This window comes from Bombina bombina, chromosome 7 (genome assembly GCF_027579735.1).
Source record: "Bombina bombina isolate aBomBom1 chromosome 7, aBomBom1.pri, whole genome shotgun sequence".
NCBI lineage: Eukaryota > Metazoa > Chordata > Amphibia > Anura > Bombinatoridae > Bombina > Bombina bombina.
Window position 1 is genome coordinate 487,563,271 of NC_069505.1, and position 17,655 is coordinate 487,580,925.

A 17,655-nucleotide genomic window follows, 5' to 3' on the forward strand; every position below is an offset into this window, starting at 1 on the left:
CTGCAAAAAATTGCCTGCAAACAACATCAAGAGACAACTATTCTTTTTAAATAAAATTGGAATCTTAGTCACACAATATGGCCATATTTTACTTAGCCAGTCACCACTTACAAGGTGCCCCAATATAGACTGGTCCTAACACTACAGTCCTTTTGCCACAGAGGGCTGAATCATTCCTGCTTTTACTCTTCATAATAGAATGAGACTCCCTAGCTTAACCCCTTAATGACAACTGACGTACCAGGTACGTCATGCATTAACAAGCAGTTAATGACAATAGACGTACCTGGTACGTCAGTTGTCTAACAGAGTGCTGGAAGCGATCGCAATCGCTTCCAGCAGCTCTGAGGGTATTGCAGTGATGCCTCGATATGGAGGCATCCTGCAATACCCCTTTACAAGCCTCCAATGCAGAGAGAGCCACTCTGTGGGAGCAAAGCAGGGAGGCGGGTGGGTGGCCTGCAATGGGCCTATGATAGGGTGACCAGATGTCCCCGATTTCCGGGGACAGTCCCCGAATTGAGGAGATTGTCCCCGGACAAATTATGTCCCTGGAAATGTCCCCGGAAGACGGATGGTCTGCGCCAAGCCTGTTATAACACATTCTAACACCTTCAGCACATTCAGCTGGCCAGGGGGCGGAGATACTACTAGCGGGCAGAAGTGGGATTCAGTGTTAGTGTTAGAGAAAGCCTCTGTAGGAAAGAGATCATTTTTTGTGTGAGAGAGAATTTGTGTGTGTGGCAGAGAGAGCATCTTTGTGAGACGGCATGTGTGTGTGTGACAGCATGTGTGTGTGTGTATGTGACAGCATGTGTGTGTGTGACAGCATCTGTGTGTGTGTATGTGACAGCATGGGTGTGTGTGACAGCATGTGTGTGTGACATCATGTGTGTGACAGCGTGTGTGTGACAGCGTGTGTGTGTATGAGACAGCATGTGTGTGTGTGTGACAGCATGTATGTGTGTGTGTGACAGCGTGTGTGTCAGCATGTGTGTGACAGTGTGTGTGTGTGTGTGACAGTGTGTGTATGAGGCAGCATGTGTGTGTGTGTGTGACAGCATGTGTGTGTGTGACAGCGTGTGTCAGCATGTGTGTGACAGCGTGTGTGTATGAGACAGCATGTGTGTGTGTGTGTGTGTGTGACAGCATGTATGTGTGTGTGTGACAGCATGTGTGTGTGTGTGTGACTGTGACAGCATGTGTGTGTGTGTGTGACAGCATGTGTGTGACAGTGTGTGTGTGTGACAGCATGTGTGTGTGACAGTGTGTGTGTATGAGACAGCATGTGTGTGAGAAAGCGTTTGGTAGACATATCCCAACAAATTCTAAGAAGAATTATTTTTATCTCACATGGATAAAATGTGAGAAATAACGTAAATCTCATACATTCACTCCATAAACACATACCAAATAAACTGCATATATAATTTGAGGGAAATATGCTAATAAAATAGTTTTTTACTATTTGCCAATAAAAAAAAATGTCCCCAGATTTCATTTTAAAAATCTGGTCACCTTATATAGGCTCATGTGGAGGTGGCGGGATCGGAGACGGGAGTGCACGGGGGCGTGCATGGACGCACGTGCGTGCACAGGGGGCGGCGGGCGGCCGCGTGCACGTGGCAGGAGCGGGTGGGAACCACTACACTAAAGAAAAAATTGGGAGAAAAGGGGGGGAATTTTAATTTCGAAAGCAATCGAAGGGTTCTGGGAGGGAGGGGGGGGGATAGCTACACTACAGAAAAGGGCAAAAAATGAAAGCATATTTTTTTTTTACTAAACTGAGTACTGGCAGACAGCTGCCAGTACCCAAGATGGCACCCATTAGGCTAGAAGGGGAGGGTTAGAGAACTGTTTGATGGGGGATCCGTGAGATTGGGGGCTAAGGGGGGATTCTACACAGCAGCATATGTAAATATGCTGTAAAAAACAACAAAAAAACCCCAAATATACCTTTTATTTTAGTACTGGCAGACTTTCTGACAGTACTTAAGATGGCGGGAACAATTGTGGAGTGGGGGAGGGAAGAGAGCTGTTAGGGAGGGATCAGGGGGTCTGATGTTTCATGTGGGAGGCTGATCTCTACACTAAGGCTAAAATTAACCCTGCAAACTCCCTACAAGCTACCTAATTAACCCCTTTACTGCTAGCCATAATACACGTGTGATGCACAGCGGCATTTAGCGGCCTTCTAATTATCAAAAAGCAACGCCAAAGCCATTTAAGTCTGCTGGGGATCCCAGAGAAGCATTTACAACCATTTGTGCCATAATTGCACAAGCTGTTTGTAAATAATTTTAGTGAGAAACCTAAAGTTTGTGAAAAAGGAAATATTGTTTTTATTTGATCGCATTTGGCGGTGAAATGGTGGCATGAAATATACCAAAATGGGCCTAGATCAATACTTTGGGTTGTCTACTACAATAAAGCTAAAATTAACCCTACAAGTTCCCTACAAGCTCCCTAATTAACCCCTGCACTGCTGGGCATAATACACGTGTGGTGCGCAGCGGCATTTAGCAGCCTTCTAATTACCAAAAAGCAACACCAAAGCCATATATGTCTGCTATTTCTGAACAAAGGGGATCCCAGAGAAGCATTTACAACCATTTACGCCATAATTGCACAAGCTGTTTGTAAATAATTTCAGTGAGAAACCAAAAGTTTGTGAAAAAAATTGTGAAAAAGTGAACGATTTTTTGTATTTGATCGCATTTGGCGGTGAAATGGTGGCATGAAATATACCAAAATGGGCCTAGATCAATACTTTGGGATGTCTTCTAAAAAAAATATATACATGTCAATGGATATTCAGGGATTCCTGAAAGATATCAGTGTCCCAATGTAACTAGCGCTAATTTTGAAAAAAAGTGGTTTGGAAATAGCAAAGTGCTTCTTGTATTTATGGCCCTATAACTTACCAAAAAAGCAAAGAACGTGTAAATATTGGGTATTTCTAAACTCAGGACAAAATTTAGAAACTATTTAGCATGGGTGTTTTTTGGTGGTTGTAGATGTGTAACAGATTTTGGGGGTCAAAGTTAGAAAAAGTGTGGGTTTTTTTCCATTTTTTCCTCATATTTTATAATTGTTTTTATAGTAAATTATAAGATATGAGGAAAATAATGGTATTTTTAGAAAGTCCATTTAATGGCGAGAAAAACGGTATATAATATGTGTGGGTACAGTAAATGAGTAAGAGGAAAATAACAGCTAAACACAAACACCGCAAAAATGTAAAAATAGCCTTGGTCCCAAACGGACAGAAAATGGAAAAGGCCTGTGGTCATTAAGGGGTTAATATTCACAACTCCATTACACTGTCATGTGCACACCTGAGCTTCGGTGGGGTGCTTAAAACAATGGGAGAGGGTCAATCTCCCTGATTATTTTTAAATACAGATACAAAATTTGTGTTTTTTAGCACACCTTACAAAAAGTTTTATATACACATCTTTGGGAGTGCTGCCAATATGACCCAGTAATTACACAAACAAAGAGGTATCAGCGCACATCCATTTTCAAAAGCACAACATATTTTTTGAACTGCTGCAAATGGAGTTGTGAATATTAAGCTAGGGAGTCTCATTCTATTATGAAGAGTAAAAGCAGGAATGATTCAGCCCTCTGTGGCAAAAGGACTGTAGTGTTAGGACCAGTCTATATTGGGGCACCTTGTAAGTGGTGACTGGCTAATCAAAATATGGCCATATTGTGTGACTAAGATCCCAATTTTATATATATATATATATATATATATATATATATATATATATATATATATTACACACTAAATACAAAATATATAAATATTGAAAAATGATTGGCCCGGTTACAAGTGGAGCACAAAATATTGTTTTTGCGAAAGCAACATTTGCGCTCCACTGAGTAATACCGGCTTGTAATTTATTTTGACTATTATGGTCCTTTAACGACTCTTACCAGATAATTCTCCATACAAGAGAGACAAATATTAGTTTGTGACTGCTGTAACGTACACCAGTTATCTAAAAATGCTGGGTATTTCTGTGGAAGCCACAGTATCAAAATCAAAGTTTGAACAAAAATTACTATATTTAAAGGGACAGAAAACCCCAACTTTGTCTATCATGATTTGGATAGCACATACCATTTTAATCAACTTTCCATTTTACTTCTCCTATCAAATTTGCTTCATTCTCTTGTTATCCTTTGCTGAAGGAACAGCATTGCACTGCTGGCAGCTAGCTGAACACATCTACTTAGCCAATCACAAGAGACAAATGTGTGCTGGCACCAATCAGCAGCTAGCTCCCACTAGTGTAGGATATGTGCATATTCTTTTTCAACAAGGGATACCAAGAGAACAAAGATTTGAAAATACAAGTGAATTTAAAAGTGTCTTAAAATGACCTGCTCAATCTGAATCATGCAACTTTTATTTTGATTTTCCTATCTCTTTAACAATAAAATTACGAATACATGAAGAAAATGAGCAAATCAATGCCTAACGTTGCCAATAGCTTTGTCAAATACTTTTTTTTGTCTTTTATTGCCTTTACTCACCTAAAATGTCTGGGTATTTCATTAGGATTAAGAAAGAGTAAATCAGTGTGTCTGTGATGGTTTCAACCCCAGCAAAGTAGAGCTGTAGGGTACTGCACACCAAGTTGGTCATGTGGTATTCAGTTTTTGGATCATTTTTCTCCTGGTGAGGATAAGATAAAAGTGTTAAAGGGACATAAAACAAGTTGGGATATAGACAAAATATAATATGTACTTTATTACTTTACCTGCAAATTTATACTGCAGTGCCTCACCATTAACCCTTTTTTTTAGTTTCTAAATTGTAAAGCTCTAACTACCCCCACACATTTCCTTTTATGGCTGTATCTATATCTATTGTTGCTTTGGTAGAATGCAAAAATGCGTAGGGATTATCTGCTGGAGCATGCCTAGAAGCTGCAAACTCAGTTAAAATACAATGCCTGATAAGGAGAGGGGGGTGGATTCGGCTGCTCCAGACAGCTAAGATATGTAATTCACTTAGCTTATTTTTGAAAATTTTTAAACAATGTTTTTATGCAAACTATTTTTTAATTAATTAGCCCTTTTAGGATATGCACAGATCTCAACCTGTTTTATGTCCCGTAAATGTTGATATAATAATTAAAAGAGACATAAAACAAGGTTGTGCCATCCGGATACTAGGGATTGCTCATATTTTTCTCCACCACACAGGTCCTATCCGAGACTAGATATGTTTTTTTTAAACTCTTGGACTCTTAATAGAGTTTCATCCGCCAAAATATCTATGTGTGCTAGGTCTGACCATGATGGGTTCACGTTCTCCCTTGAGGGGGAAGACCCCCCTTCAGCAAGACCAACCTGGAAACTCCAAACTTGTTTATGGGAGGCCCCAACTTTCAAACATGATATTGTAGAGAAAATCAACTAATTCCTTCTAAACAATCCGGCGGGACAGACCTCTCATCAAATCAGATGGGCTGCCATGAAATCCTTTTTGAGAGGCTACTGCATAAGCAGGATGGCTGCTTGGCGGAAAGCCAGAGGCACCCCTAGGGAGATTAGCCTGTAAACTCAGGTCCAAAGAGAAGCTTAACAAACTATCTCCCACACAGATCCTATCTGAGGAGATAGCCCAGCTCTGGGGTTGAATTAGGGAACTTGAGGTCCAGAGAATCCAGTCTGCTCTAGCAAAGTTCAAACAGCTTGTGTACTATAAAAGCAACTAAGCAGACTCGCTTTTAGCTAAGAAACTTCGGGACCGGACTGCACAATAACGCATCTCCTTTATTGATCTTAACGGACAGAGAGCCGTAGCACCGTCTGACATAGGCAAGGCCTTTTTGGACTTTTATGACAAATTATATAATATCGCTCAGCATGAGCGTCCCACTGAGGCCCGGTCCCCGAGATAGCGGATTTTCTGCGGAGTCTGGGACTACCTTCTCTAACTGAGGAAGCTAAAAATAGGTTACTATCCCTGTTTACCGTAAATGACATCACGGAGGCGATAAAACAGCTACAAAATAATAAAGCCCCGTGACCCGACGGCTTCCAATGCTCTTTTTATAAGAAACTAAACAGCCATTTTTCACAAACCCTTTACCAGATGTTCAATGAAATTAAGTCAGAAGGCCATATTTTAAGAGAAAACTTGGAGGCCTCTATCATAGCTATTCCGAAGCCGGATAAGGATCCGTCACTTTGTGGCAATTACAGACCAATCTCGTTGATTAACGTCGATACCAAACTGTACTCAAAACTGATTGCGGACAGATTAGCACAATATTGCCCTCCCTGATCAACATTGATCAGGTGGGCTTCACTAAGGGACGTCAGGGACCTGACAATACCAGGCGACTTCTTTCAGTCTTTTCAGGAGCTAGATCAGGAGGGATGCCCGTTGTGGCCCTGTCATTGTATGCTGAAAAAGCTTTTGACAGGGTCCGATGGGACTACCTCTGGGAGGTATTGAAATCATTCGGGTTTCCAGAATTCCAGAACCAGTTATTGCGGCAATCAGAGTTCTTTACTCTTCCCCGTATGCAAGGGTTAGAGGTACAGGCTTCTGCTCCTCGGAGATATATATTTCCAATGGTACACAACAGGGGTGTACCCCCTTTTGCCCCTGATATTCGCTCTGGCGATGGAACCCTTCGCCCAGCGGTCCACAACTCAATGTCAATAACAGGGGTACCTTTTGGCAACCACGAAGAAAGAATCATACTTTTTGCAGACAATGTTACCCTTTTGTTGTCGGACCCAGCCAGGTCCATAGAATCAGTCTTTCAGCTAATTGAACAATTTGGCAGATACAGTTATTACAAAGTCAACCCTTCCAAAACCGAGGTTTATCTAATTTATTCTGAATTGACCCAATACGGGGAGTTGCAAGAACGTTTTAAATTTAGCTGGTCTTGGAATTACCTGACACACCTTGGCATTAAATTAAGCTAAGATAGTGAGGCCACTATGAAACTTAACTTCAACGTGCTTATCGGCGAAATTAAGTCTCTTATAACAAAATTGGATTATAGGGAGATCTCATGGCTGGGTAGAATAGCGACCATCAAAATGTTCCTGTTACCTAAAGTTTTGTATCTCTTTAGGTGTCTCCCTTTGAACGTGTCACATAAAACTTTGAAAGCAATTCATCAACTATTTCTGAGATATGTGTGGAATGGGAAAACTCAGAGGGTAGCACATAAGATTCTTTAGAGACATATTTCAAAGGGGGGGGTGGGCTTCTTTCCCTAACGTGTTTCTGAACTACAAGGCGGCCAGACTGACTCATATAACAGGCTGGGGTCAGAGGGAAGAATGACCTCCTAGGTTTAGCTTTCAACTAACTAACTAACTAATAATACCAAGAGAACAAAGCAAAATTGGTGATAAAAGTAAACTGGAATGTTGTTTAAAATGACATGCTCTATCTGAATCATGAAAGTTTTTTTTGGACTTGACTGTCCCTTTAACACCCTAACAGAAAAACACATATATACAAAAATATAGGTGATTGTAAGATGCTATACGCAGAAAGCAGCGCAATGTGATTTATGTTGGCTGCAGGATTGAATTTTTAAAGTGCGTCCCCTGCTCACTGATAACTATGCTCTATAGAGTGAAGTGTCCCTATTCAGCGATCTCCATAACTTTTAGTAGGGGATATCTCGCCACTCACATGGACTGCCCCTTTTTTAAGATAATTCCACCAGGGCAGCCCCCTGCACGGGTCAGCGTGAAAAAACACTTGTGATCTGGCGAAGTTTAGATAATTGGCCCCATAGACTACTTAGATTGATTAGAGACAATCTACTTAAAGGGATATAAAACTCCAAATTTTTATTTTGCAATTCAGATAAAGCGTGCAATTTTAAAAATTTTCCAGTTTACTTCTATTACCACACTAGTTAGGTTCCATTAATGCATTGCTGCTCTTCAGCCTACCTAGATTTTCAACAAAGGATAGCAAGAGAATAAAGTTAGATAACAGAAGTAAATTGGAAGGTTGGTTTTAAATGAAACGCTCTATTTAAATCAAGAATGAAATAAAATAGTTCATGAAGTCTGAAGACTCGCCAGAAACACGGGCCTTCAAGCTCCGTTCGGAGCTTGATAGTTGTACACAGGTGTTTCCTTAACTCAATAAACAGATTGTTGCACCTTGAACCGCTTGCTGCAATCCTTATTACTACAACCACCAGTATAAGCATATACGTATATATTTACATTTCGGTCTATGGGAACACTCAGTTCCTATAGACCGCAATGTAAAGGCACACCCCCCTCCTGCCAACTTTAAAGCCCCAAAACTGCCTAGTGCTGTTTTTTTTTATTTTATTAAAAAACTACAATGCCCTCTATTTTGGGACACTTTTAGAAAATTAACTAGAGTTCGGAGCCACTTGTAATGGCTGGTTAATCATTGCGCTCCCGCAAACGTGCAAATTTGCGTGTTTTTGCGGGATCGCAATAATTTATCGCTCCACTTTTAATATAGCCCTGTCTGGGAAAGTATCAGAGAAAAACAATGAAAACAGTACAGAGTAAAACCTTCCTTAAAGGCATTTCTGTTAAAGGGATATATGTGTTATATATGTATATACACTGAATATATGTATGAATATAGTGTATCTATGCTGTGTGAGGACTTACCACTTGTCTCTCCACTACAGACAGTAAAGTCAAAATGAAACTGTCATGATTCAGATAGAACATACAATTTTAAACAACGTTGTTTACTTTTATTATGTAATTTGCTTTGTTCTCTATGAATAATTTGTTGAAAAGACTCAGGAGCAGTAATGCACTACTGGGAACAATCTGCTTATTGGTGGCTGCACATATATGCCTATTGATATTGGCTCACATACACCAAGATTACAAGTTGTGCGCTAAACCTATTAGCGTAAATAACGCTAAATATTTAGCAGTACCGCAATTTCCATAGCGCTGCCATTACAAGTTACAGAAAAACCTTCTTTTGTTGTGCGGTATGGTACGTTAAGCTCCATACCGCACAAAATCAAAGGCCTGACTTGACATGCTCGTGCACGTTTCCCCCCATAGACATCAATGGAGAGAAAGTGTTAGAAAAAAACTAACACCTGCAGTTGCGGAATGGCGATTGCTATAATGCAATCCCCATTGATATCTATGTGGAAAAGAAGATTACGTAAAAACCTAACATAAACCACTAGTCTAAATACCCCTAATCCGCCGACCCCTGACATCCCCAACACTAAATAAAGCTATTAACCCCTAAACCGTCGGTCCCCCACATCGCAACTTCTATAATAAACCTATTAACCCCTAAACCGCCGGCCCCCCACATCGCAACTACTATAATAAAGCTATTAACTCCTAATCCACTGTCCCCCCACATCGCAACTACTATAATAAACCTATTAACCACTAAATCACCGGCTCCCCACATCGCAACTACTAAACTAAACCCATTAACCCCTAAACCGCCAGCCCCCCACATCAGGACACACTAAATTAAACTATTGACTCCTAAACCTAACACCCCCCTAACTTTAAATTAAAGTTACAATATAATTATCTTAAAATAAATAAAAACTTACCTGTGAAATAAAAAAAAAACCTAAGCTTAAACTATAAATAAACCTAGCATAACTATTTAAAAAATAAAAATAAAAAAAAAATAAAAAACTACGTTACTAAATTAAAAAATCCTAACACTACGAAAAAATAAAAAAAACTAACATTACAAAAAATAATAAAAGAAATTATCCAAAATAATACAAATTAAACCTAATCTAATGCCCCTATAAAAACAAAAAAGCCAACACAAAATAAAATCACCCCCTAATCTAACAATAAACTATTGTAGGGTATTGCCCTGAAGCAATCACCTCTTTTACATAAAAAAATTACAAAGTACCCCCTAACAGTAAAACCCCCCACCCAACCAACCCCCCAAATTTAAAAAAACCTAACTATAAAAAAAACTAAGCTACCCATTGCCCCTAAAGGGGCATTTGTATGGGCATTTCCCTTAAAAGGGCAATCAACTCTTTTGCTACCCATTAAAATAAAAAATCCCTAATCTAAAAACAAACAAACACCCAAATAGGGCTGCAACAACTAATCGGTAAGATTGATCATAAAAATAGTTGTCAAAGAATCTACTTATTAATTAGGTGGTCAGCGATTACTTGGTTAATTGCACAGCACCAGCTGCTTCAATCCGATGAAACCGATAGAAAAAAGATTAAAAAAATAAATAAATTCAATTTTTTTTGCACAATCTTAGTTGCAGTAGATCATCAGATTAAAGCAGCTGGTGCTGTGCAACTGACCAACTAATCGCTGACCACCTAATTGATAATGAGATTTGTTGACAACTATTTTTATGATCAAACTTACCGATTAGTTGTTGCAGCCCTACACCCAAAAAAAAAAAAAAAAAACTAAGTCTAACCCCGAAATACAGGGAGTGCAGAATTATTAGGCAAATGAGTATTTTGACCACATCATCCTCTTTATGCATGTTGTCTTACTCCAAGCTGTATAGGCTCGAAAGCCTACTACCAATTAAGCATATTAGGTGATGTGCATCTCTGTAATGAGAAGGGGTGTGGTCTAATGACATCAACACCCTATATCAGGTGTGCATAATTATTAGGCAACTTCCTTTCCTTTGGCAAAATGGGTCAAAAGAAGGACTTGACAGGCTCAGAAAAGTCAAAAATAGTGAGATATCTTGCAGAGGGATGCAGCACTCTTAAAATTGCAAAGCTTCTGAAGCGTGATCATCGAACAATCAAGCGTTTCATTCAAAATAGTCAACAGGGTCGCAAGAAGCGTGTGGAAAAACCAAGGCGCAAAATAACTGCCCATGAACTGAGAAAAGTCAAGCGTGCAGCTGCCAAGATGCCACTTGCCACCAGTTTGGCCATATTTCAGAGCTGCAACATCACTGGAGTGCCCAAAAGCACAAGGTGTGCAATACTCAGAGACATGGCCAAGGTAAGAAAGGCTGAAAGATGACCACCACTGAACAAGACACACAAGCTGAAACGTCAAGACTGGGCCAAGAAATATCTCAAGACTGATTTTTCTAAGGTTTTATGGACTGATGAAATGAGAGTGAGTCTTGATGGGCCAGATGGATGGGCCCGTGGCTGGATTGGTAAAGGGCAGAGAGCTCCAGTCCGACTCAGACGCCAGCAAAGTGGAGGTGGAGTACTGGTTTCGGCTGGTATCATCAAAGATGAGCTTGTGGGGCCTTTTCGGGTTGAGGATGGAGTCAAGCTCAACTCTCAGTCCTACTGCCAGTTTCTGGAAGACAACTTCTTCAAGCAGTGGTACAGGAAGAAGTCTGCATCCTTCAAGAAAAACATTATTTTCATGCAGGACAATGCTCCATCACACGCGTCCAAGTATTCCACAGCGTGGCTGGCAAGAAAGGGTATAAAAGAAGAAAATCTAATGACATGGCCTCCTTGTTCACCTGATCTGAACCCCATTGAGAACCTGTGGTCCATCATCAAATGTGAGATTTACAAGGAGGGAAAACAGTACACCTCTCTGAACAGTGTTTGGGAGGCTGTGGTTGCTGCTGCACGCAATGTTGATGGTGAACAGATCAAAACACTGACAGAATCCATGGATGGAAGGCTTTTGAGTGTCCTTGCAAAGAAAGGTGGCTATATTGGTCACTGATTTGTTTTTGTCTTGTTTTTGAATGTCAGAAATGTATATTTGTGAATGTTGAGATGTTATATAGGTTTCACTGGTAAAAATAAATAATTTAAATGGGTATATATTTGTTTTTTGTTAAGTTGCCTAATAATTATGCACAGTAATAGTCACCTGCACACACAAATATCCCCCTAAAATAGCTAAAACTAAAAACTACTTCCAAAAATATTCAGCTTTGATATTAATGAGTTTTTTGGGTTCATTGAGAACATGGTTGTTGTTCAATAATAAAATTAATCCTCAAAAATACAACTTGCCTAATAATTCTGCACTCCCTGTAGGTACTCACTGTTCCTGAAGTCCGGCCGTGAAGGTCTTCTTCCAGGCGGCTCTATCTTCATCCAACGCGGGACCTTCTTCTCTCTTCTTCCTGGAGGTGTGGTGCGATCTACCCCGATGTGCGGATCCGGAGCGGCGGTCCTCAGCTGCGGCGGTCCTCATCAGTGTGGAGGCTCTTCTTTATGCGATCTCTGCCTCACACTAAAGATTGAATGCAAGGTATCCCTTTTTTATTTGGGGTACCTTGCATTCCTATTGGCTGAAATGTTCAAATCAGCCAATAGGATGAGAGCTGCTTAATCCTATTGGCTAATTTTTACTTTTTTTTTAATTAACAGAGCACGCCACCCAGTGGTCAAATATAGTAAAGAAAAAAACTATGCACATTTTCAAGGTAGGCTTATGCTGACCTTGTCTATCCTTTTTACAAAATGTTATTCAGAAATAAGAAGGCCTAAAACAAGCAGCTATTTTAAAGGGACAGTCTAGTCCAAAATAAACTTTCATGATTCAGATAGTGGATGTGATTTTAAAGAACTTTCCAATTTACTTTTATCACCAATTTTGCTGTGTTCTCTTGGTATTCTTAGTTGAAAGCTAAAACTAGGTAGTCTCATATGCTAATTTCTTAGACCTTGAAGGCCGCCTCTTATCTGAATGCATGTTGACAGTTTTTCACAACTAGAGGGTATTAGCTCATGTGTGCCATATAGATAACATTGTGCTCACACCCGTGGAGTTACCTAGGAGTCAGCACTCATTGACTAAAATGCAAGTCTGTCAAAAGAACTGAGATAAGGGGGCAGTCTGCAGAGGCTTAGATACAAGGTAGTCACATAGGTAAAAAGTGTATTAATATAGCTGTGTTGGTTATGCAAAACCAGGTAATGGGTAATAAAGGGATTACCTATCTTTTTAAACAATAAAAAATCTGGTGTAGACTGTCCCTTTAAATATCAAGCACCAAATATAAACAACACAGAAACAGTGCTTGATTTTCAGTACAAATAAAAAGTCTTCATACACAAAAATGTGCAAATATGTTTTATTTTAATATTACTATGTTTTTAAACTGATGAACTGGAATAACTTTGGTGAGGGGTATTCATGAAATGTATCTGATGGGCTTTGTCCAGTGGAATAGAATATTCCAGAATTTGGAAACCCTTTAGAAACAGCATGTATTAAAAGAGGCATTGATTCAAGGGAGGAAAGCATAATTATGTCACTATATAAATCCCTGGTAAGACCTTACCTTGAGTATGGAGTGCAGTTCTGGGGACCGATCACAAAAAATTATATTGCAGAACTAGAAAAAGTTCAGAGAAGGGCCACAAAGCTAATAAGAGGAATGGAGAATGTAATCTATGAGTATAGGCCAGCCAAACTGGATCTGTTTTCTCTCGAAAAAAAGGCACTTGAGAGGTGACATGATTACTTTATAAAAATATATTCAAGGCCCATATACAGAGATGGCAGAAGCTCTGTTTATTCCAAGAAAATTGTTTGTGACAAGAGGTAACAATTTAAGGCTGGAGGAAAACATAATTTATGCTTACCTGATAAATTTATTTCTCTTGTAGTGTGTTCAGTCCACGGGTCATCCATTACTTATGGGATATATTCTCCTTCCCAACAGGAAGTTGCAAGAGGATCACCCAAGCAGAGCTGCTATATAGCTCCTCCCCTCACATGTCATATCCAGTCATTCGACCGAAACAAGACGAGAAAGGAGAAACTATAGGGTGCAGTGGTGACTGGAGTTATAATTTAAAATTTAGAACCTGCCTCAAAAAGACAGGGCGGGCCGTGGACTGAACACACAACAAGAGAAATAAATTTATAAGGTAAGCATAAATTATGTTTTCTCTTGTTAAGTGTGTTCAGTCCACGGGTCATCCATTACTTATGGGATACCAATACCAAAGCTAAAGTACACGGATGATGGGAGGGACAAGGCAGGAACATTAAACAGAAGGAACCACTGCCTGTAGAACCTTTCTCCCAAAAATAGCCTCCGAAGAAGCAAAAGTGTCAAATTTGTAAAATTTGGAAAAAGTATGAAGTGAAGACCAAGTTGCAGCCTTGCAAATCTGTTCAACAGAGGCCTCATTCTTAAAGGCCCAGGTGGAAGCCACAGCTCTAGTGGAATGAGCTGTAATTTTTTCAGGAGGCTGCTGTCCAGCAGTCTCGTAGGCTAAGCGTATTATGCTACGAAGCCAAAAAGAGAGAGAGGTAGCCGAAGCCTTTTGACCTCTCCTCTGTCCAGAGTAAACGACAAACAGAGAAGAAGTTTGTCGAAAATCTTTAGTTGCCTGTAAGTAGAACTTCAGGGCACGGACCACGTCTAGATTATGCAAAAGACGTTCCTTCTTTGAGGAAGGATTAGGACATAATGATGGAACAACAATCTCTTGATTGATATTCCTGTTAGAAACAACCTTAGGTAAAAACCCAGGTTTAGTACGCAGGACTACCTTGTCTGAATGAAAGATCAGATAAGGAGAATCACAATGTAAGGCAGATAACTCAGAGACTCTTCGAGCCGAGGAAATAGCCATCAAAAACAGAACTTTCCAAGATAAAAGCTTAATATCAATGGAATGAAGGGGTTAAAACGGAACACCCTGAAGAACTTTAAGAACCAAGTTTAAGCTCCACGGAGGAGCAACTCTCCAACGTCCAGGGATCCTGTACATCTCTTGCCCAAGCCTGGGCGAAGAGAGAAAGTCTGCCCCCCACTAGATCCGTCTCCGGAAAGGGGGCCCTGTCTTCATGCTGTCTTAGGGGCGGAAGTAGGCTTTCTGGCCTGCTTGCCCTTGTTCCATGACTGGTTGCCTTTCCAACCCTGTCTGTAACGAGCAGTAGTTCCTTCCTGTTTTGGAGCGGAGGAAGTTGATGCTGCTCCTGCCTTGAGATTATGAAAGGCACGAAAATTAGACTGTTTGGCCTTTGATTTTGCCCTGTCCTGAGGAAGGGTGTGGCCCTTACCTCCAGTAATGTCAGCAATAATTTCCTTCAAGCCGGGCCCGAATAAGGTCTGCCCTTTGAAAGGAATGTTCAGTAGTTTAGATTTAGAAGTTACATCTGCTGACCAGGATTTAAGCCATAGCGCTCTGCGCGCCTGTATGGCGAATCCGGAATTCTTAGCCGCAAGTTTGGTTAAATGCACTACGGCATCCGAAACAAACGCATTAGCCAGCTTAAGGGTTCTAATCTTGCTCAAAGACTCATCCAATGGTGCTGTGCGAATCGCCTCTTCCAGAGACTCAAACCAGAATGCCGCTGCAGCAGTGACAGGCGCAATGCATGCAAGAGGCTGTAATATAAAACCTTGTTGAACAAACATTTTCTTAAGGTAACCCTCTAATTTTTTTATCCATTGGATCTGAAAAAGCACAGCTATCCTCCACCGGGATAGTGGTACGCTTGGCTAAAGTAGAAACTGCTCCCTCCACCTTAGGGACTGTCTGCCATAAGTCTCGTGTGGTGGCGTCTATAGGGAACATTTTTCTAAATATCGGAGGAGGGGAAAAAGGCACACCGGGTCTATCCCACTCCTTGCTAATAATCTCTGTAAGCCTCTTTGGTATAGGAAAAACGTCAGTACACACCGGTACCGCATAGTATTTATCCAGCCTACATAATTTCTCTGGGATTGCCACCGTGTCACAATCATTCAGAGCCGCTAACACCTCCCCTAGCAACACGCGGAGGTTCTCAAGCTTAAATTTAAAATTTGAAATTTCTGAATCCGGTCTCCCCGAATCAGAACCGTCACCCACAGAATGAAGATCTCCTTCCTCATGTTCTGCAAATTGTTTCGCAGTATCAGACATGGCTCTCGTGTCATCGGCGCGCTCTGTCCTTAACCCAGAGCTGTCGCGCTTGCCTCTTAACTCGGGCATATTGTATAATACTTCTTTCATAACATTAGCCATATCATGTAAAGTGATTTGTAAGGGCCTTGATGTACTTGGCGCCTCAATCTCACGCACCTCCCAAGCGGGAGACAAAGGTACTGACACGTGAGGAGAGTTAGACGGCATAACTTCCCCCTCGTTGTCTGGTGATAATTTCTTTATCGGTACAGATTGACTTTTATTCAAAGTAATATCAATACAATTGGTACACATATTTCTATTGGGCTCCACATCGGCTTTTAAACATAATGAACTAGCAGATTCCTCTGTATCAGACATGTTTAAACAGACTAGCAATGAAGCTAGCAAGCTTGGAAATTACTTTCAATAAGTTTACAAGCAATATAAAAAACGCTGCAGCGCTTTTAAAAAAAAAAAAAAAAAAACACAGTTGAATAACAAAGAACTAATTCAGTTATAGTCAACAATTCTTTAAATGTATTAATTAGCAGAGGATTGCACCCATTAGCAAAAGGATGATTAACCCCTCAGTACCCAAAAACGGATATCAAATTAAGATTTAACGCTTTTATCACAGTCAAACACACTGTCACAGGTCTGCTGTGACTGATTACCTCCCTCAAAAACGAATTTTGAAGACCCCTGAGCTCTGTAGAGACGTCCTGGATCAAGGAGGAAGAAGCAGGAAGACTGTGCTAGAATTTTAACTGCGCAACAAGGCGCTAAAAAAGGCCCCTCCCACTCATTTACAACAGTGGGAGACCTGATATAACGGTTTCTATGCAGAAATATACGTTAGCCATGTGGAAAAAAATCATGCCCAAAAGGATTTATCACCAAAGTACCTCACAAAACGAATAACATGCCAGTAAACGTTTTAAAAACAAACTTTTTTAATGTCATGCAAAGTTATCACTAAGCCTGCTACCAGTCGCTTCCACTGCAGATAAGGCTTAAGCATTATTTCAGTATTAACAGTATTTTCTCAGTCAAATTCTAGTCCCTAGAAAATAACTCTACTGTGCATACATTTATCAGCCTGATACCAGTCACTACTACTGCATTTAAGGCTGTACTTACATCATACGAGTAACAGCAGTGTTTTCTTAGTCAATTCCATTCCCAGAAAATATTGTACTGCACATACCTCATTTGCGGGGGACCCCGCATGCTATTCCCATTTTCTGAAGTTACCCCACTCCTCAGAATGTCGAGAACATCCAGTGGATCTTAGTTACGCCTGCTAAGATCATAGAAAACGCAGGCAGTTTCTTCTTCCAAATACTGCCTGAGATAGAAAAACAGCACACTCCGGTGCCATTTAAAATAACAAACTTTTGATTGAAGAATAATTAAGTAAAAACTCCAACTCCTCTCGCGACCTCCTTCTTTGTTGAGGGTTGCAAGAGAATGACTGGATATGACATGTGAGGGGAGGAGCTATATAGCAGCTCTGCTTGGGTGATCCTCTTGCAACTTCCTGTTGGGAAGGAGAATATATCCCATAAGTAATGGATGACCCGTGGACTGAACACACTTAACAAGAGAAAGGAGATTTAATCTCCTGTAACGGAAACGATTTTTCACTGTAAAATTAATAACATTGTGGAACTCATTAAAAAAGGAGGTAGTGAATGCCATCACCCTAGATACATTTAAAAATTGTTTGGATACATTTCTAGCTAGAAACAAAATTCATGGATATGATTGTTTGTATTAGTGGGATTATGCAATGCCACTTTAGGGAACTTTG

At 40.4% G+C, this 17,655-nt stretch overlaps 1 protein-coding gene across 1 annotated transcript in view; it reads right to left on the reverse strand.

Moving 5' to 3' along the window:
* The window catches only part of LOC128636458 (cytochrome P450 2A4-like), a 103,389-nt gene that overhangs the window by 33,175 nt on the left and 52,559 nt on the right, over window positions 1–17,655 (reverse strand). Inside the window, exon 6 of the mRNA XM_053689474.1 lies at window positions 4,549–4,690. Coding sequence (XP_053545449.1) covers window positions 4,549–4,690 — 142 coding nt within the window. The remainder of the gene's footprint in view (window positions 1–4,548; window positions 4,691–17,655) is intronic.